The 20,685-nt window shown below is 44.0% G+C and overlaps 1 protein-coding gene across 6 annotated transcripts in view; it reads right to left on the bottom strand.

The window, feature by feature from the left end:
• PLEKHM3 (pleckstrin homology domain containing M3) overlaps nt 1-20,685 on the bottom strand; it is a 182,931-nt gene that overhangs the window by 69,672 nt on the left and 92,574 nt on the right. For 4 of the 6 annotated variants that reach the window (XM_029224804.1, XM_029224809.1, XM_029224806.1 and 1 more), the window contains exon 6: nt 12,679-12,742. In XM_029224804.1, the coding sequence (XP_029080637.1) occupies nt 12,679-12,742 (64 nt within the window). Of the gene's footprint in view, nt 1-3,727; nt 4,854-9,191; nt 10,328-12,678; nt 12,743-20,685 lie in introns of those variants that run through there. The other 2 variants (XM_029224808.1, XM_029224807.1) reach the window with 2 other exon arrangements.

Genomic DNA, 20,685 nt, shown 5'->3' with positions numbered 1-20,685 from the left:
GTTTTGTTTGGCCTGCAGAGTGTTTAAATATTGAGAAATTTCACATAAAAATACGAATTTCCGGCTTCTCTTGGAAAAGGGGAAGGGATGGCAGCTCTGGGGCTCTGAGTACCAGCTGTCCCCTTCAGAGGCGGATGCTCTCTCCGGCTTCTCATCATGGCCTGAAGTCTCACCTCAGGCCTGCTTCGGGCACGGGCGCCACTTTCCTGGCCTCTGCAGGAATCAGAGTCAACAAAACCCTGTTCTGAAGCCATATTTCCCTCCTCTAAAATGTGAACTGGCTTGGTTAGGCTGGTGTACCAGGACAGAACTTGGAGAGCTGGTGTTCCCAGAGGGCAGGTGCTGTGCCTTTTCTCTCCTGTCCCTGCACTTGGCATGGTAAGTGTCTGGTACATAACAGACATTTATCACTTTCTTCTTACGGATGAATGAGTGAGTGACTAGCTCTCTGGAACAGAGTGAGCTTCTGAGTGACAGAAACCAGCTCCCAGCTACGGAAGTCCAGGCTTATTAATGCTTCAATAGCTTTTTGAATGACCGAGGCACCCTACACCTTTTCTTTATTTATTGTGCTATAAAGATCTTTCCTGCTGTCACAAATGAGACTGAATCTTGTTTAAAATTCCAGAAGCAAGTATGTTGATGGTTTACTAGAATTTAGCCAGAAATTAAAATAAAAAACAAAGAACAATGTGAAAAGCTGCCCCCGTCAACGTTAAAATTTTTCCTCAGAAAGATGGGGGTGATAATTATTGAAAAGCAGCAAGTTCCAAATGTAGATGGAATTGCAGGCCACTAACACATGCAGCCAACAGTTCTCGCTAAGATACACGAGCTAATATAGTCCTGTGAGGCTGCCATGCTTCCTGGCTCCATCTCTAGAGCATCAGGTGAATGAACTTTGTCTCTCTCTTTTTTTAATTTTATTGAAGTATAGTTGATTTACAATGTTGTGTTAATTTCTACTGTACAGCAAAGTGACTCAGTTACACATATATATATATATATATTCTTTTTCATATTCGTTTCCATTATGGTTTATCAAAGGATATTGAATATAGTTCCCTGTGCTCTACAGTAGGACCTTGTTGTTTACCCATTCTATATGTAATAGCTTGTGTCTGCTAATCCCAAATGCCCGATCCTTCCCACCCCTCCCCCCTCCCGCTTGGCAACCACAAGTCTGTTCTCTATGTCTGTGAGTCTGTTTCTGTTTTGTAGCTATGTTCACTTGTGTCCTATTTTAGGTTCCACATGTCTTGACTATTGTGAATAGTGCTGCTATGAACATAGGGGTGAGTGTATCTTTTCAAATTTTAGTTTTGTCTGGATATATGCTCAGGAGTGGGATTGCTGGATCATATGGTGATTCTATTTTTAGTTTTCTGAGGAACCTCCACACTGTTTTCCATAGTAGCTGCACCAATTTACATTCCCACCAACAGTGTAGGAGGCTTCTCTTTCCTCCACGCTCCCTCCAGCATTTTTTATCTGTAGACTTTTTAATGATGGCCAAGTGAATGAATTTTGAAAGTGCTAGAAACCTCATCAGCCCTCGACACCTGACTAGACAGAGCCTTCTTATAATCCCTCTGGCCCCTTGTAGACCAACCACAAATGTGAGAATGGCTGGCATGAGACATCAATGGGTAAAATCCCACTGGATGTCACTAGGTTGAAGCAGAATTATAGGTAGCCTCTACTAATTCTTGGCAGCCAGGCAGAATACAGGGGTTTGACCATAACCATCAAGAAACACTAGTCCTTTTCTGAGAAAATGAGCCCTCTAAAATTCAGGGCCGGCATGGCTCCGGGCATGTAGTATGTGCTAAATAAATATTTGCTGAATGAATAAATGAACAGAGAGAACACCTAGGCAGTTCTCTTGATAGAGAACTGGGCTCATGCTTCAGATGTGCAGGTGGGATGGAAAGATTATAAACTCTACACTCTTTGCTGCTTTAGGCACATCACAGACTCTTTCACTTCCGAGGAAAGTGATGAGATACCATCATACTTACACCATGAATGTTTTGAGACAAGCTATCAAAATCTTGAAGCATGCAGACAGAACTGTCAAAATAGTAATGAAAATTACTCTTCAGAAATGTCCAAGTCAGCAATGAGAGTTTTCTCCTGCTTGCCTCCATTCCAGAAACACCATGGGTTAAGGTCACTGAGGGGTCTGAAGCTACCAAGGCCTGGAAGTCCTCATCCCATTGCCCTCTGCCTAGCTCATGCATATAGAGCCTCACCTCTTAATCTAGAATCACAGCCACTCGGAAGCCTTCCCTGACAGCCAGGTTACTGGGCGTCCCAGTTACTATTGCTATAAAACAAATTACCCCCAAACCTAGTGGTGTAAAACAGCCAATATGTTCAGATTCTGTAGGTCAGGATTTCAGACAGGACACAGTAGAGACAGCCTGTCTCTCCTCCATGGTATCTGCAGTCTCATCGTAGCCTCTGCTGGAAAGACTTGAAGGCTAGGTGGGGAGTCATTTGGTGGTATCTTTACTCACATGTCTGGTGGTTGATGATGGCTGTCATCTGGAATGACTACATGTGGCCTCTCTCTGTGGGGTCTCTGCACGGGCTAGTATGGGCTTCCTTACAACATGGTGGCTGGTTTACAAGAGTGAGCGTTCCTAAAGAGTAGCAGGTTGAAGCTGTGTCACTTTTTATGACCTAGCCTTAGAAGCCACCTAGCATCACTTCCATGGTCACAGGCCCACCGAAATTCAGAAAAAAAAAAGATGCCACTTCTCAATAGGAAGAATGTCAAAGTCTCAGTGTAAGAAGGGAATGTGGGATGGGAGATACTGTTGTGGATACCTTTGTGAAATATCATCTTCCACACTGGGTTGGATGTGTTTCCTGAGTACCCTGAGTTCAACTCCCCCGACTTAAAAAAAAAAATGCTTGTGTGCCTCCCTCCCTAGACTGTGAGCTCAGGGAGGGAAGGAACTGTGACTTACTCACCTTTGCCTCCTCTGTTGCACAGTGCCTGGCACAGAGGAGGCAGTCAACACGCATTTACTGAATTGAACCAAATAGAAGGGAAGAATCAGAAGGACTCCTGGGGCCCCTTTCATGCTGGCTGTTGGTGGCATGAGGGAAGTTTGACCAGGGCAATAAAAGAAATGTGAGAGAAAAGTACCTAAACACCTTTCTGGGGCCCAAGGCTATTCCCTGTGACTGTATCATGTATGATAAGGGAGTTTTTGCTTCCCTATGCTTCCCACACTGTATATAGGAAATAACTACAAGAATTGTAACTGACTTCATGTATTTCTCCTCTTGAGCTTTTTGGAAATATTTTTTTCCCCTTTATATGTCTGTGCCATAAAAATGGCAAGTATGAGATGCCATTACCCAAGAGGCTGCCTTTTTTTTATACACATACACTCAGGGTACAGCAGAAAGAACATTGGATAAGGAGTCAGAAAACCTCGGCTTCAGTCTTGGTTCAGTCACTGAGCAGAAGCTGTGTAGCTTTGGTATGCCGGCTAATTTTTCTAAATCTCAGTTTTCTTGCCTATAAAGTGGGTATTAAAAAGGTAGTAACACAGTATACAAAAACAACATGCTATTACAAAACATGGTGGTTTTAAAATATGTTCACACATTCTTTGACATGCCTCCTTTCAGAAAGTGGAGTCTAATTCGCCCCAGAAACGTGGGCCTGACTTAGTGATTATTTCAAGTGAACAGAACGTGGAAGTGATGTTGACTTCCAAGGAGAGGTCACGTGGCTTTGATTCTCCCAGGTCACTCACAAGCCAGCCAGCATCTCATGAGGACACTCATTAAGCAGCTCGTGGAAAGGCCCATGTGGGGAGGAGCAGAGGCCTCCCACCAGCAATCAGCACCAACTTGCCAGCTGGGGGAGTAACCCACCTTGGAAGCAGATGCTCTAGCCAGTCAAAGCTTCTTCAGATGATGCAGTCCTGACCAACCAACATCAGGACTGCAGCCTCCTGACAGATTCTGTACCCACACTGCCCAACTAAACTGCTCCTGAATTCCCTGACCCACAGAAATCATGGGAGGCAGTAAATGTCTACTTTCGTTTTAGGTTACTAAGTTGTGGGGTAATTTGTTACGCAGCACTAGATAACTAATACACAGAACCATGCCCCACTAACCAACCAAAGGTATGGTAAGTATTTGTTCCTCTGATCACATGATGGGTTAGTTTTGAGTCACCAGGAGGGGGCAAGAAAGGGTTTGGATCAAAAGATATTTATGTGTGAGGTGGCAGGCTGAGGGGTCAGGCAGGGGGAAGAGTGCAATTCCACCTTTAGTAAGAGTGACACTAACCTTACTTTCTATCTTTAAGTAAACTGTCTTTGAAACCAGGCCCTCACCTAGTCAGTATTACAATGCTTTTTAATACGTGGGAAACAACAACAACACAAACTCCAAATCAACAACAAAACCCAGATGGTTGGAAGCCAAAGTAGACGTGGGGGCCAGGAAAGTGGACTCCAGGAAAATGACCTCAGTGCTGACCGAGCACCATCCAGGGGTGTAGCTGCATCTTCACCTACTAGCAGGCTGTTTATACTCGAGGGGCTCACAGTTGGCTTCTGGAATCCTTATCTCTGAGCTCGTTCTCACCTGGACGACAAGCCTCTCCATCCAACACTCAGCACCCAAGGTCATCTTTCTGACCTCGTTTCCCAACAGGAGCAAGAACTGTGCCCTTGGCTAGCCACGTTTCCTGCCGCAGCCCCCGTCGGCCTTCCCCAGTCCTTCACCGCATCTGTGGGCCGAGTGTGCGGCTGTAGTCAGGTGTGGGGCCCGGATCTGCAGGCAGGCAAAGTTTTCTCTGGGCAGAGGCTAAACAGCTGGCACAAGGGACAATCTTGTTAATCATCTGTATTAACCCACTCGGCTAATCAGCCCCATCGCCAAGACGCCAGCAGTCATGATCGGCAGGCCTCCAGGACTGAATGCCTCAGGGAAGGAGTCAGAAGAGCCAGGCTCCAGTCCTGGTACTTGTCACTTCCCCCTCTCCCCTCCCCCCGGGATCTGAAACACCGTGAGGCAGGAACTGTTCCCACCTGCTCTCCTGACAACGGTGACTTTCCACTTGCCCTGCTGCCAACCTGCCAATCCTTCAAAGAGCAACTTTCGGTCCCTTCACTTCACCCTGAAACACCCACATTCACTGTTTAAAACCCCCCTTATTTAAAAGGAATGATTTGTTCCCCGAATGACTTACGGTCCTCTTTCCTAACTCATTCACTGGCTGCACCGACCCTGATGAAAGCTGCTAACAGAGATTTAGTGATGTTTTAATGGAGGCCTCATTCCTGTCTCGTCCCAGATTATGCTCAGGGGCTTCTGAAGGCTGTGACAGCTGCAGGGGACACAGGCTCTGGCCATGGAGCAACACAGACGAGCTGTCACGCTTTGTTTTTCTGCTGGTTAAATCCAAATGCTCCTAATTAGTTATCCTGACCGCTAAGGCCGGGGTGGACAATGGCGTGGGGATCAGGGGTGCTGAGAGGCTATGAATACAAGTTCCTTGGGCTCCTGAGGCCTGGGGACCAGTGACTTGGTTGTGGGCACTGAGGCACTGTGTCCCTGGGGGCTGTAGATTCAAAGATGTCAGCCCTCGTGTGAATAAAGGTCATCACCTGTTACTTCTTCGGTGAAAGGGCAGCTGTGCTGGGTGCCCACTTAGGCTCAGCCTTTGTCTGCTGACTCTGTGAATAACACCCACAGAGAATAACATTCTCTGATTCTGTGTTTGCTTGGTGGGGCAGAGCCACAGAAAATAACTCGCAAACTTCCTCGAAGAAGTATTCAGCCAAGTATGTTTTTAAAAAGTGGCCTCGAAATGCCTTAAACGTCACCTTTGGTGATTGTACTCACTAGCTAGAACATACTAGAAAATCTTCATGGTAGGGCCACCAATTTGCATTGTTTCTTCAGGAGCCAATTCTGACAAATGTTTAGGTCACAAGGATGACAATTCTTGAACTCCATGGGTGTGGGGGACTAGAGAAAAAGCTAACTGAAAGGCCAGCTAGCAGTTCAAGGAGGTTTAATGTTCAGAAAGTTTGCAACATTGAACAACCCACTGTTGCTCCAATATGTAAAAAGCAGAGATTTTATTTGGTTTTAGAATTCTGTGCATTATTTTACAAAGTAGCATTTCTTTTTTTTGTTTGTTTTTTCATCTCTCTCTTTTTTTTTTGCGATACGCGGGTCCAGCCGCTCCGCGGCATGTGGGATCTTCCCGGACCGGGGCACAAACCCGTGTCCCCTGCATCGGCAGGCGGACTCTCAACCACTGCGCCACCAGGGAAGCCCCATCTCCCTCTTTTTTAAATTAAAAAAAATTTTTTTTCATTGGGGTATAGTTGTTTTACAATGTTGTGTTAGTTTCTACTGTACGGCGAAGTGGAGTTCCCTGTGCTACACAGCAGGTTCTCATTAGTTATCTATTTTATACATATTAGCATATATATGTCAATTCCAGCATTACTAATATCATTCTGTTTAGGGGCTTATGTTAAATTAATTCGTTTGCTTTTCTTTTAAAGGAAGAGAGTGCGAATGAGTTCAGGATACTGTATGTATGTGTGTGTATTTATCCATCCATCCATTGATTCATTGAACATTTACATGCCCAGTTGCTTAGTATAAATGTTCATTGCTTTAGCATAAAACAAACAATTCAGACTGTTCTAGGCCCCTCTGGAAAGGCAGTATGCATCTGATTTACTCCTCGCTTTTCAAGGCTCTTGAGGGCTATGGGTCCTCTCCCCTGGCACCCTTCCCACTTCACATCTCTTAGTAAGTACTCCAAATTTCAGACTCTTCCATCATTTTTTCATAATTAAAACTTATCTATTGAAATCTATCTCCCCTCAGTTGATTATCCTGTGCTTTCAACTTATTAATAAGACAAAAGAATTTGTGCCAAAATAATAATTTACTCTTCTCAGGTAATGTACAGGCATACCTCAGACATACTGTGGGTTCAGCTCCAGAGCACTGAGATAAAGCAAATATCACCATAAAGCGAGTCATATGAATTTTTGGTTTCCCAGTACATATGAAAATTGCTTACACTATACTGCAGTCTATTAAGTGTACAAGCATTATGTTTAAAAAAAAAGTACATGCCTTGGGCTTCCCTGGTGGTGCAGTGGTTGAGAGTCCACCTGCCGATGCAGGGGATGTGGGTTTGTGCCCCGGTCTGGAAGGATCCCACATGCCGCGGAGCGGCTGGGCCCGTGAGCCATGGCCGCTGAGCCTGCGCGTCTGGAGCCTGTGCTCTGCAACAGGAGAGGCCACTGCTCCGCAACGGGAGAGGCCACAACAGTGAGAGGCCCGCGTACCGCAAAAACAAAAACAAACAAACAAACAAAAAGTACATGCCTTAATTAAAAAGTACTTTATTTCTAAAAGCTGCTGACCATTATCTGACAACGCAGGGTTGCCGCGAACCTTCAATAGGTGAAAAACACAATATCTGTAAAGTGCAATAAGGTGCAATAAAATGAGGTACGCCTCGGTTTCATGTTAACTAGAATCGAATGGCCTTAACCTGGAGGTAGGGGCTAGTTTGAAAACTCAGGGCCCAGGGAAGGTGAACAATGGGGAAGCCAGCTCCTGAGATGGTCCCACAAGAGGTGTGTGTGTGTGTGTGTGTGTGTTGGCAGGTGAGGTGGTGAGCGGTGGAGGGAGCAGGTGAGGAGGGGCCCACCCTAACCCACCGCCCCACCCCTGGGATCATCCAGTACCCTTTCTCACGGATCGGGTACAAATAGAATCATTCACTGCTTAACTTACATACGTCCCAAAGGTGAGTAACACCAGAAGAGTTAGTCATTTATAGACATTTTAGGTTTTTGTCACAAGAGCACAGGTAGCCACAATTTAGGAGGCAAGTCTGACCGTTCCTTTCAGCAAGTAGAAGGAACTTCAGAAGAAGCCTCCTATCACTTACACGGTCCGAGGAATGACACAGTAAACCATGGCTCCGATTTGCTCCTTAATAGCAACCAGGATCTCTTGAACGCTAACTCACATACACTAATGTATTCTGCTGATAAAATGTGGGACGTTCTTGTCAGTGTTAAAAGAGCCAAAGGGATCTGAGTAAGGAGAAGCTTTGTCGCACACTCAACAGGGAAAGGGGAGAACTACCACAAAAAGCTAACGCATTGAGGGTTACAGTATTGTCTCTGCTGTCCCACTGGAGCATATCTTTTTATTGTATTCCTGTTGTAAAGTCTTCCCTTGAATTTCTGATAATGCTGGGTAGACTGAAAATAACGAAACATAAATTCTATTCTACTTTCCCTTCTCAAAGTATCCAAGTGGGAAAAAAGCTCTTAGAAAGCAGCCCCGTTTCCCCATTAAAAACACGCACCAACACTAGTCCATTCATTCACATACGCTTAGCCATTGCCTGCCAAATCCTTTCTGAGGAATTGTTCTATCATTTCAAAACACCACCATGCATTCAAACCTCCTGAAAGTTTGTTTATAAGATTTTACTTTAAAAAAACCAGTATATTCTGTCAGATTTACATTCAAAGAGCATAGGTTGAATGTTCTTCTAACAACATCTACTTTGCTGAACAGAAATTCATTTGAAATTCCAAACTTAAATGAATAACTCAAACGGGTGTGCCCTCCTCAACCCCCCCACCCAGCTCCCGGGATTTGGAGAGTCTCTGCCCCCATCTTCTTCGCCCTTCCTTGGTCCTGCTACTAGGACAGGAGAAGTATTGATACTTGCTCTGTCTTACATGTTAAAATGCCGCCACTGATTAGGTAATGACTGTGTGGGGGTCAACTACTACCTTTGCCTGTGCTAGGAAAACCCAGTGAGCAACTTATTTACTGGTGAAATAAAAAGACAGGGGGCTTCCCTGGGGGCGCAGTGGTTAAGAATCCGCCTGCCAATGCAGGGGACACGGGTTCGAGCCCTGGTCCGGGAAGATCCCACATGCCGCGGAGCAACTAAGCCTGTGCGCCACAACTACTGAGCCTACACTCTAGAGCCCGCGAGTCACAACTACTGAGCCCACGAGCCACAACTACTGAAGCCCGCGTGCCTAGAGCCCGTGCTCCACAACAAGAGAAGCCACCGCAATGAGAAGCCCATGCAGCGCAATGAAGAGTAGCCTCCGCTTGCTGCAACTAGAGAAAGACCGCATGCAGCAACGAAGACCCAACACAGCCAAAAAAAAAAAAAAGAAAAAAAAAAGACAATTAGGGACTCTGCACTGGCATAAGCTACAAATGTTGCCAATAATTGGCAACGCTGAGCACTCACTGGCCAGTGGGCAGGTGACTACAGCTCCCAGAACAACTAGAGGGAGTCCCCTTTGCTAAGCAGTGTCAGTGAGTGCTATTTATTTCCCAGGTCCAAGTGTACAAAAGTAGAGCGAGTGCATGCAAAGAGGCCAGTGAATCCAAATACTAAGAAGAGGAGAAAAAACTGTCTTGAATGTCATTTCAGAGGCATTAAGGGAGTTTGAAATCTTCTGCCAATTTGTTGAATTGAGTCTACCTGCTAAAACTTTTGGGATTGTTACTTATAAAAATGAAAACAGAGAGAGAGAAAAAGGTTGCACATTTTTTGCTACCAGAATTCTTTCAGCATCTTTATTTGGGTGGTATTAGTGTTTTGTTTACTACATTATTTTAAGATTATTGTATATTTACTTAAATTATAAATCCCCTTTTACCATGTTTATTAAATTTTTACCTTTTTTTTCTTTCTGGAGAGGAAGATATCTACATTTTGTTTTTTAAATAAAAGCTAATGGGAAAACTCAAATTCACTTGAGAGAAACTTGTAGAAAGGAATCTAGGCCTTTAGGAAGGATATTTAAATTGCCATTATTTGAGATTAATTCTTCAGTTACTTGGTTGAGTTTCTTCCTCTTCCCTGCAAAAGTTATAAACTGAAATTCATTCTGCTATAGTTGTTTCATATGATAGAAGAGATGCTTTTATAGAGGCCTTTATTTTAGGAGTAAGGATGGGAATCAAATGGGAGAAACAACTTGCTCTAAAACTCCTGAAGCTGACTTGAAGCAGGGTGATGTAGAACCCAGACAGAAGCTGAAATGGTACAGGCCGAGCTGGGGCTGGGAGCTGGGTCAGTCAGGCTGGGTTTCCTGCTACCCCTGAAACGCTCTGTCACAAAGCAATAGTATTTTTTCCCCCGTCTTGTGTTACCTTTTCTTACCTATTTGCAAGAACAGTTCCGATCCAGAAAACACGCCAGAAATTTACTCTGAAACCCAGGGAAGATGGGGCGGAGGTGCCCTTCAGTACTGATAGCCTAGATGTAGACAGATCAAAAGCTAAATCCAATTTAACCCACCTCGGGCAGAAAAAAATAATTGAATTAAACTTCCTCTGAATATGATAGGTTTGGGGATCTTAAATCCAGGCACAGAGAACCAGGGTAGAGTGAACTGTGGAGTAAATGGATGAAGGGAGCTCTGGCTGCCCCCGCCCACAGGGAGTTTGATAAGCTGTCGATTGCCTCTATCGCTTTACTGCGGAGGCTGAAAACTGATTAAGCTGCTTATGGGGCTCCGAGGCTAACGGCCCACCAAGAATACTGGTGCCACTGATTTAGGTAAGCTGCTTGGCATGTATGGTTTGATTATTACAATGGAGGAAAAAAAAAAGAAAAGAAAAAAAGACAGCAGGGTATAGGAAAGCTTTAAAAAAGAAGGCTTTATTATGCCAAATAGCTACACTACTTTGATACCCTAAAATGAATATGGAATTACTGATTCTTTCTCTTCATCTGGTATCAAAACTCATTTTTAAAAGGTTTGCTCAAAAAGTACTCACTTCGGGGCCCACCCATTCTATTTTAAACCACCTTTACAAGAAGATGTCACTGGTGCCTTTAAACATACTTCTCCAGTGATAAGAGTCTCGGTCCTCAGATACTAAGATCAGGTAGAGTCCTAGAAAATATATAAATGTAAACTGGGTCTTGTATCTGATTCTTCCCCTTGAACACCACTGGGCAATCATAATTAAAACTGTATCTCTTTCCACTCCAGTCAGCAGATCACTGGTGCCTGATTACGTAGTAAAGGACAGCAAGACTGAAGGAGGGGAAGGAGCTGATATGTGCAAATAGGTTTAAACTGGATGTACAAGTGGAAATTAAAACCCTAGTATTCTCTCACCCTCTCCAACTAAAATGCTCTAAAACTATTTCTACCTTTTAAAATAACCTGCCTACTTCTGGTGGGATAAAGAGAACACAAAACTATTAGTTTAAATTACTTTTCAAGGCTTTACTTATTTTTTAAGTCTTGAAAAATGAGTGAAGGATCTGAACACAGATTAAGTTGACCTCATTTCTTCTGGACAAAACAGCAAGAAACAAAAGAACCGAATCACAGCAGTTTGAGATGATCTGAAAGTTGTCACAATTTTTTTTTTTTTGGTCATTGACTCTTGAAAGAATCCACAATATATGGAAAAGAAAGCAATGCTTTCATGTAGTGTCTGAAAGCTTCTTAGGGAGTGAGCTGTTGATTTAAATGATTAACCAAAGCTTAACATATTCAGAATTTTGGGTTGAACAGACAAAATCTTGGTTTTCTTCCCGGCTGCTAACCTGGTCAGTCATTAAAAGGAGATACGTACACAAATAAAAGTATAAGAAGATGATTTTGACTCTTACATGCTCTGTTGTGTTTTACTAAAATTTAGCGTCATCCAACTGTTTGACGTGAGCACAAGTCAAAGAGTTTAATATATTCATTGCCTTTTATGTCTTTTTTTCCCTTGTACAACTTTTTTTGTTGATATAATTCACATACCATAAAATTCACTCTTTTAAAGTATACAATTCACTGGCTGCTTTTAGTATAGTTTCAAAGTTGTGCAACCATCACCACTAATTCCAGAACATCTTCATCAGCCCCAAAGGAAACCGCACACCATTAGCAGCCACTCCTCACCCCCGGCTCTCCCCAGGCCCTGGCAACCACTCACCTACTTTGTCTCTATGGATTGGCCTATTTTGGACATCCTAAGAGAAGTCCACATAAAATAAGAATCATAAAATAGGTATTCATTTCTGTCTGGCTTCTCTCAACATGCTGTTCTTAAGGTTCATCCGTGCTGTAGCATGTATCAGTACTTCACTCCTTTTTATGGCCGAATACTATTCCATTGCGTGGATATACAACATTTTGTTTATCCATTCATTAGCTGATGAACATTTGGGTTGTTGCCACTCTTTAGCTATTATGAATAATGCTGCTTTGAACATTCCTGTACAAGTTTTTATGTGGACATATGCTTTCAACCCTCTAGGGTATATGCCTAGCAGTGGAATTGCTGGGTCACAGGGTAATTCTACGTTTAACTTTTTGAGGGACTGCCAAACTATTTCCCTAAGTGGCCGCACCACTTTCCATTCCCAGCGGTGTGTGGGAGCTCCAGTTTCTCTATATCCTTGCCAGCATTTCTTATTGTCCTAGAATATCTTTTTATACTGTTTTCTTTTCTCATTCTGAACAGAAAATAATTGATTATTAGGGCTTGTGAATAAAACTACTCCAATGATGGCAGAATTCAGTGCCAAAGCCATAATCAACAAAAACATTTTCCCAGGGAGAAAACAGAAATGAAATGGCCCCTCTAAGTGCTTACCTGCTGCAGATCAGCGAGGGAATACAGGTGGATCTGTTGAAGGAGGTATTCTCTGGGGAAAATTCTGAAAACGGACAGAAACACAGATAAATTGTGGTGTTGCCACAAAACACACTTTTTCTGAGAAGTTTCCAAGTCTCATTCAAGAATCCCTTTCCACCTAATACTCTTCCTCCCCACATCCTCTGAGAAACCTGTAATAATACCTTTTTCCAGATACTTTTCTTTCTAACACAAATACCAAAAACGGAGTAAGGGTGTGATCTTTGATTTCTGATGTAGTCCAAGGTGCTAGGAGCACAGTGCAATGGTCCAGGCCTGAGGACCAGAGTGCCAGGTTTCCTGTACCAGCTGCGTCCCTAACAAACTGTGTCATCTCAGGGAAGTCTTAAAACCCACCTAGCTTCAGATCCTTCATTGGTTAATGAAGGTGACTGAACTTGGTGTCTTAAATCTCTTTCCAGCTCTATTAGTCTATGTCTAGATGAATAGATTTTAGAGTTGAGAAAATCAGTTGGAGGGGCAACCTGTGTGTCTCTGCCTAGAGGCTCCTATGGCTTTCATTAAGGGAGATGGCAGTGCCAAACACCACTTAGTGAGCTATCCTCTTACGTGCACAGTGATGAGTTTTGGAACCTAGGTACAGATGGGAATAATGGGACAAAATATTTCAAGTTGAGACTCCCTGACAAAGTCCAATGTCTTTGGTTACTGTCAATTCATAGCATCTGGATAAATGACGGTGAGTGAACAGGAAAAACAAATCAGTTAGGGACAAGCAAACAGGTACCGAAGCATAGATGGTTAGAAAACACCACACACCACACACACACACACGTATACACAAAACAAAACTGATGGTGCTAGCATTTTCTCTTTGTCTTAAGATAGCACCGCCTAAACGAAAGGAGCCACCAACTCAATTAGCATTTATGACCATCTGCTACATGCCAGGCACTAGGAATTAGGAATTATGAGTGAGACAGTCACAGTACCTGAGCGCATCAGAGCATATCAAGGAGAATAAAGTCAGGCTAGGGAAAGATACATAAACTGATCATTGCAACACAACATGGCAACATGAAAATAAGAGTTGTACGCACAGGGTACATATTTTCAGATTGGTCTAGCATGGTAGGTCCCAACCTTGGCCGCCTATTAGAATCACTTGGGAAGCTTTTGAAAATAATAGGGCATAGGTATGGGTAGAACCCAGAAATCAGTCTTCAAACAAAAACTCTCGTGGTGATTAGTGCAGCCAAGGTTTAGAACCACTGGCCTAACTAACTCGTAGCTTGTTGGGGAATTCATTACTCAGTCTTTCAATTAAGTATGCATTACTGGACAAATCCTAGAGATTAAGTCCTTTACCCTTCCATTCATCTATCTAGCCATCCAATTCTGATTAAGCACAACTGTGCACCAGCTCCTGTACTAGGCCACTGAAAAAAGGACACTGAGCCAATTAGGTGAAGTTCATCCCCCATGGAGGTCTGGGACAGGCATATTCTAGTTTGGAGCACTCCTGATAAATATATGATAGGCTCTGAAGATCTCTGCTGAAAATTCCTGTTTCATCCACAAGAGTGCGAACAGACCAAGTGAGTGACACGGCCCTTATACTCTGGGGAATAAAATTCAGTTCCTAAGGGTAGGCTCCCTTCAACTCTAATGGTTTGGGGCCGAACCTGTGGCAGGTAGCAGCACATAGTCCCAGCCCAGCTGGGGAGGGTGTAGGGAAAGTGCTCAATCCCTCCATGTGGCATGAAGCTTCCCTACAAAGAGGCCCCCTACTGTAGAAGGTAGACCACGGTCCCAGGAGGGACCATGAGACATGACCAACTTCCATTTTCGATAACACACACGTATGACAGAGATGATCGAGAGGGCTACTCCTCATGACCCCCTACAGGATTAACAATAAGAGAAGTCTGCTTCAGGTGTGGCCCTCAACGTACACCATTTAATTCTCACAACAACCCCGCGCGGTAAGTACAACCTCCATTTTATATGAGAGGGAACTGAGGCTCTGAGGCAAAAACTAATTTGCCCAGGGTCACAAACTGGGATTCAAGGCCAGGACTTTCTGACTCCAAAGGCCTGTGCTTCTACTTTCCAGGAGATGAAGGTGGAGGAAGGAGGGAGGTGGGTTTGAGCTGACCATCTAATATAGCTATATAATACATCTCTCTTCCAGGTAGGTGTTTATGACTGTTCAGGCCAGCAGCAATATAGAGCCATTGGTCCTTTTTAAAAGAAGGAAAGTAACACTGACACGTTTGGTCACGCCCACTTCCTGAAGGCAGCCGGGAGGGTGGAGAGACTGCAGGCAGGGACAGTCCTGACCACGTACCCCAGCAGCTCTTCCAGGGTAACCACAAGGCGAAAGCGAAAGGGGTGAGTGTGTAGACACAGGAGAACTTCTAGAAGAACTGACAGCATTTGGAATTGAAGGCGACTCTGAAGTCCTAGCTTGGGAGGCAGGATGGTGATGTCATTGGCCAACACAGGGCAGGCTGCTGGGGGAGGGGGAAAAGCATTGAGATTTAATTGCGCTGAATATCAAGTGCTTGTGTGGAGGACAGCAGGCGTGGCCCTTGAGGATGTGGGGCTGAGAGATGTGGAAGAGCCAGAGGCACTTCTGACAGCAGCACAGAAGGGACAGCTGAAGCTCTGGGAACGGAGGGAGCAGACCTTGGAGGAAAATGAACGGAAGCGGGGCTGAGTGTGAACAGGGGTTGTTTTTACTTTTTTTTACCTTACAAAGCCTAGAATTATCTGAAGTACACTTTGGTAGTCTGCAATTTTTCTCATGCTTGAAAAATTGTTTTGAAAATAACCAGGATGTTCACGTGTACGTGAGTTCCTAACATTTCCTCCTTTTGTGAAATGTTTGTGCCCTTATACCCTTCACCTGGCTTCCCCTAATGGTAACACCTTACACAACCATGGTGCATTGATCAAAACTAAGAAATGAACTATTATGTAAATTAGACCTTATTCAGATTTCACCAGTTGTTTCACTAATGTCCTTTTTCTGTTCAAGGATCCAATCCAGAACACGAGATTGCATTTATAGATTTAAAAATGTATATCAGTATTTGCAAGATGACTTGAGACCCAAACATCACATGCCGAAAAGCAAACCTAGGACGTAGTCTTTCAGTGGAGGTCACTAGGGTAGCAAAGTATGATAATCTACTATGGGGACAGAGGATGTTTAAGTGTGGTTGAATGGGAGGAATAACCTTTTTCAGAGGCAATTGCCTCATAATGAAATCCCTTAAGTAAAGTAAAATGAAGGCAATGTGGCAGCAGGGCTGAGAAACAGACGGACTGAACTAAACAAGCAGGCTGGAAAATCATTTCAAGATGAGCTCCTGCCTTTTCCATTGGTTTATACACACGTAGGCCAGCTGGAGAAAGAGTTAGAAGGAAGGTGACTGAAATGAACTCTAGCAGGGACAAATGCAGGGTAGCATATCGTTAATGTTTGCTACTTAAAGTTCTTCTCTAAAATCCTAAAGCTCCCACGACTGAGAGTATACAGGATATAAGAATTAATTGCAAATTTACAAATGGAATCATACTGGTATACACTTACTAGAGTACTACAGCTAGTCAGTTAGTTATCCAGTCAACAGACACTACTGCGTGCCTAAAATGAGCCAGGTGCTGTGCTAAGGGCTGGAGACGGATATGTTCAGTGAACACAATTGAGGAGCAGCAAAGAGAATTTCCAATTTCTCCTCTCTAGGCTGGGTCCCCTTTGCCTCCAAACACTGTTCATTACTCTTCTCACAATAACCGGCCAACTTTGGACACAGTAATCTCTAATACTCCTTAAACATTATTTACACAGCTAAAGTGAGCTGTGTATGTAGTGTTTCTGTGTGTAAATATATTTCACATATTTATTTTCTCTTCCCCTCTGGAAGCGATTCTAAGCCCCTCCAGAAGCACCCTATCTGCTGTCTCCTCTCTGGCACTCTTCAGTGTCTAAGACTATAATTTACAAGAGGTCAGCCTAACGACACAAAGAACTGGAAAATGCAATATATGCAGAAAAGATAAAGGAACTGAGCTTGTTGTGTTTGGAGAAGATGTTGTGTCCAGGAGATTTAGTGGTGGCCATAAAAAATACAGACTTTTAAGACAGATAATGCCAATCAGCTTTTCTTCTCTCTGAGGATGGAAATTATATCAAGAAAGCATTGAAGTCAAATATGAGAATAAATTTCCTGAGAGGGAAGACTGAGCAGCATTAAAATGTGTCTCTTACAGGGATGCTTTTTAATGTAAATAAAAGAAGAAAAAGATCTGTTGCAGTTATTTAGAGGTAGGGGCTTGCTCTTCTGCTTAGAGGAGGAAAGGATTTCAAAGGCGGGGCCAGATGACCCCGTCAGTTTGTTCCTCTTTTTCATTGCTGGCGCCGTCAAGGCAGGCTGAATTGGCACGACATTCTCGGAATATCTTTTCTTTTTTAAATTACAAATTTTTTTTTTAAAGGTTTCAGTCCATTTACAGTTATTACAAAATACTGGTTATATTCCCCGTGTTGTACAACACATCCTTGTAGCCTATCTTACACCTACTAGCTTATACCTCCTACACCCACGCCCACCCTATATTGTGTCCACCCTCCACCGCTGGTAACTACTAGTTTGTTCTCTGTATCAGGGAGTCTGCTTCTTTTTTGTTATACTCACTAGTTTGTTGTATTTTTTAGATTCCACATATAAGTGATATCATACAGTGTTTGTCTTTCTCTGAATATCTTCTTTAGGCTGATGTCCACAGGGGAAGTGCAGGGCAAACAATGATATAAAAGCCAAGCCCCGAAAAGCACAGGCAACAGCCCATCTGGGTGATGCCCAGGGTTTCCCCCACTGTGGCTTTGGTGTACAAGGAACTGGCCTTGTACCTGGCCTGTCTGACAGGAGCTCTTTAGGAAATGGATGGAACAAGCAGGGCCTCCCAGGGCTCAGTTGTGGAAGGGATTGTGGAGAACCCGGAGGCCTGCGGTGTGCTTGGGTAGCATTAAGCTGCCTCTGGCAGATCTGACTAGGAGAAGATAGGGCTCTGCAGGGGACCAGAGATGAACCTGCAGCCACTTCAGGCACTGCTAGCGGACCCACTCACGTCTGGGAGGCAAGGTTTGGCACCCCCTTGAAAGCCATGGCAGAACTCATTTTATAATTTTACTATTAATGTATTCAATAAAGGATGGATGATTATTTGCATTTTTTGGTCAGAAAACACAACTTGTGATCACCATATGGCCCAGGAATTTAATGCAGATGAAGTCCCGTCTTATGACCTCTGTGACTGGTCACTACGGCTAAGAACCTAAAATCAGAAGCTAAAATCAGCGCACACTTTCACTGCAATGAGCGGATGCTGGGTATGTATGTGGCAGAAAATTTGGAGAAGACACAGTTTTCTTTCCAATACATACAGACAAGTGAGATAAACAGACAAGTAAACAGACAGCTCCAGCTCCAGCGTGGAGTGCAGGGCTGAGCGGAGCCTGCAGGACACCTGTTCAAGAAAGGTCTCAGAGAACCGACAGGTCAGAATCCATCTGGAGGAGTGGAAGAATGGATATTGCAGGTAGAGGGTGCAGCATGGCTAAGAGCAGAGAGGCCAGGACGAACATAATTCTTTCAGGGAACAGGCTCTGTATGCGTATATATGTGTATATGTGTCCATGCTGGGGGCTGGGGGGACTGCAGGGTGTGAGCTCAGGAAGTTAGGGTGTAGCCAGACATGCGAGGGCTTAGATGCCTAGAGAAGAGCCTACCCACAAAGAGATGAGTGCCTCAAGCAAGAGAAGGGACAGCATTAGATTTGCGCCTTTAAAAGATCATTGACAGCAGAAGGGGGAAGAGACTGAAAAGATGGATAATTCTGGAGATAAACTAGGTGAGAAATGTTGGGGGCCTGAACAGAATTTAAATGGTTGCCCTAGGGTTGGAGAGAAATGGCCTACCACAGACAGATTTCTCCAACGATCCACAGGTCATGAAGACTAACGGGAAACGGAGGCCGGGAAGGAGCCTGGCACTGCTCATGGTTTTCCAGCTGGGCCAGTAGGTAAATGGAAGTTCCATCTACTAACACAGGGAATAATGAGGAGGAGTCACCTTTGGGGAGAAAGGGTAGCTCAGCTGTCGGGGCAGAGGTGTGGAATGTCCAAGTGGAGTCATCTGTGAGTCCAGGGAGGAGGGCTGTGTGCCTACAAGTGAAGACATGAAAATGAGGAAGAGCCCGAGACAGTACACATGAGTGCAACAGAAAAGACTGGACACTGGCAAAACAATACTATTAAAGGAATGGCCACAGGAAGAAAGCTGGGAAAAGCAGTTTGATAGGAGAAAAAGCAGAAGAGCCGGCATCCAGGAAGCCAAGGAAGGAGAGAATTTCAAGGACAAAGAGGGTCAACGGCATCAGAGGCAGAGGAGAGGTCACATAATCCGGGGAAGACTCTCACGAGGCCTGAAAGGTGCCTGCTGGTTTTGGCAAAGGGGAATTCACTAGTGACCTTAGGACAGTATCCAGGAGGAAGAGAGATGCCAGACTGCAGAGGGGTGAAGGACTGTGGAATATTCTTTTAAGAAACTAACTTTAAAGGAGAGAAACTAGGCCATAGCTACAGAAGGATGCAGGACTAAGAAAGGATTCTTTTCTTAGAGATGGGAGCCACTTGGGCACATCTATATGCTAAAATGAAGAAGCTAGTATAGAAGCCAAAGCTGCAGATAGAAAAGTAAGGAAAATGACAGAGCCTGAGCTAGTAAAGGCCTAGAGGAAATGGGATGTGGACCCAGCTAGGAGCTCTTCCAGATACACATTTGTGTGTGTGAGGGTGCACATACCTATACACACACTCTGCATTTTGAAATGCTTCAAGTTTCTACTAAAATGTTATGCAAAAGGTAACTAACTACTAATTTCTCCAATGTTCCCTCCAAACTTCAACATGTCAGGAACGGAAAGCTACAGATTACAGCTACAGTTGTCTGACTTGGCAATCCTTTGGTAAACGGCCTTTTTGCTGCGGGATGGTGCTGCCTTTTGTTTCCGGTGAGGCGGCTGTGTTTAGGGTTCTCTGTGCAGTAAGTGACCTCACTGTACTGCAGGCCTATTCATCATCAGGTCTGACAGCATTTCGCCAACAGGCCAACCACAAGGACAGCCCTGCTCATGCCAGTGCAACTTCTTCTGGTTGGCCCTGATGCCAAAGCCAGAGGACAAACGTGATAAGGAGAGTCAACTCCACACTTCACTCACCCATCAAGGGAAACTGCATCGCTGGCAGGTGGCACTGTCAAGTTCTCTGATACCAAAGAACAATGAGGAAACCTGCTAAAGGATCATGGAAACCAACTAGCACAACTGTTTCTAGTGCCAACATTTTCTGTTTTATCACCTTTAGGATTTCCTGACATACTGAGAAGGTAACTTAGGCTTCATTTATAGATTGTTCCAATGAGAAAAGTAAGAAAAGATGAAAATCAAAAGGGAAGAAGGTCACATATGATTCATTTCCCTTATATTACACAGCTGGTACTTGGGGTTAAAAATGCAGAAATAATGGCCTAAGAAATCAAAGGCAGTAGTCTATATAAAACACGTAGGGGGTCCTCTTCTATTTTGGACCAGGACACTGAGTCAAATACATCAAGACTCATTTAACCTGACTAATTTCTGGGGACTTCAACTCAGTTCCCACCAAGCCCTGATGCTCATGAGAGAAAAGGGACTAAGTCAGGCACACCCTTTGCAGGATTTTGATAGATTCAGTAATATCGCCATTTCCCTGAAGCTCAGTTATTTGAGCTGCATAACTGGCATTAAAAAACCCAATGATTAAAATGAAAAAAGTCTGAATGAAAATATCTCAGCACATGTAATAGGCAGGCTTTAAAGGAAAGACTCATCTCCCTCCCTTCCTGTGTGTCGTGTGTCTCTGTCTCTCTCTCTTACACACACACACACACACAC

This window comes from Monodon monoceros, unplaced genomic scaffold, assembly GCF_005190385.1.
Source record: "Monodon monoceros isolate NGI ecotype Baffin Bay Population unplaced genomic scaffold, NGI_Narwhal_1 Super_Scaffold_16, whole genome shotgun sequence".
NCBI lineage: Eukaryota > Metazoa > Chordata > Mammalia > Artiodactyla > Monodontidae > Monodon > Monodon monoceros.
This window is presented reverse-complemented; position numbering and strand designations above follow the sequence as displayed.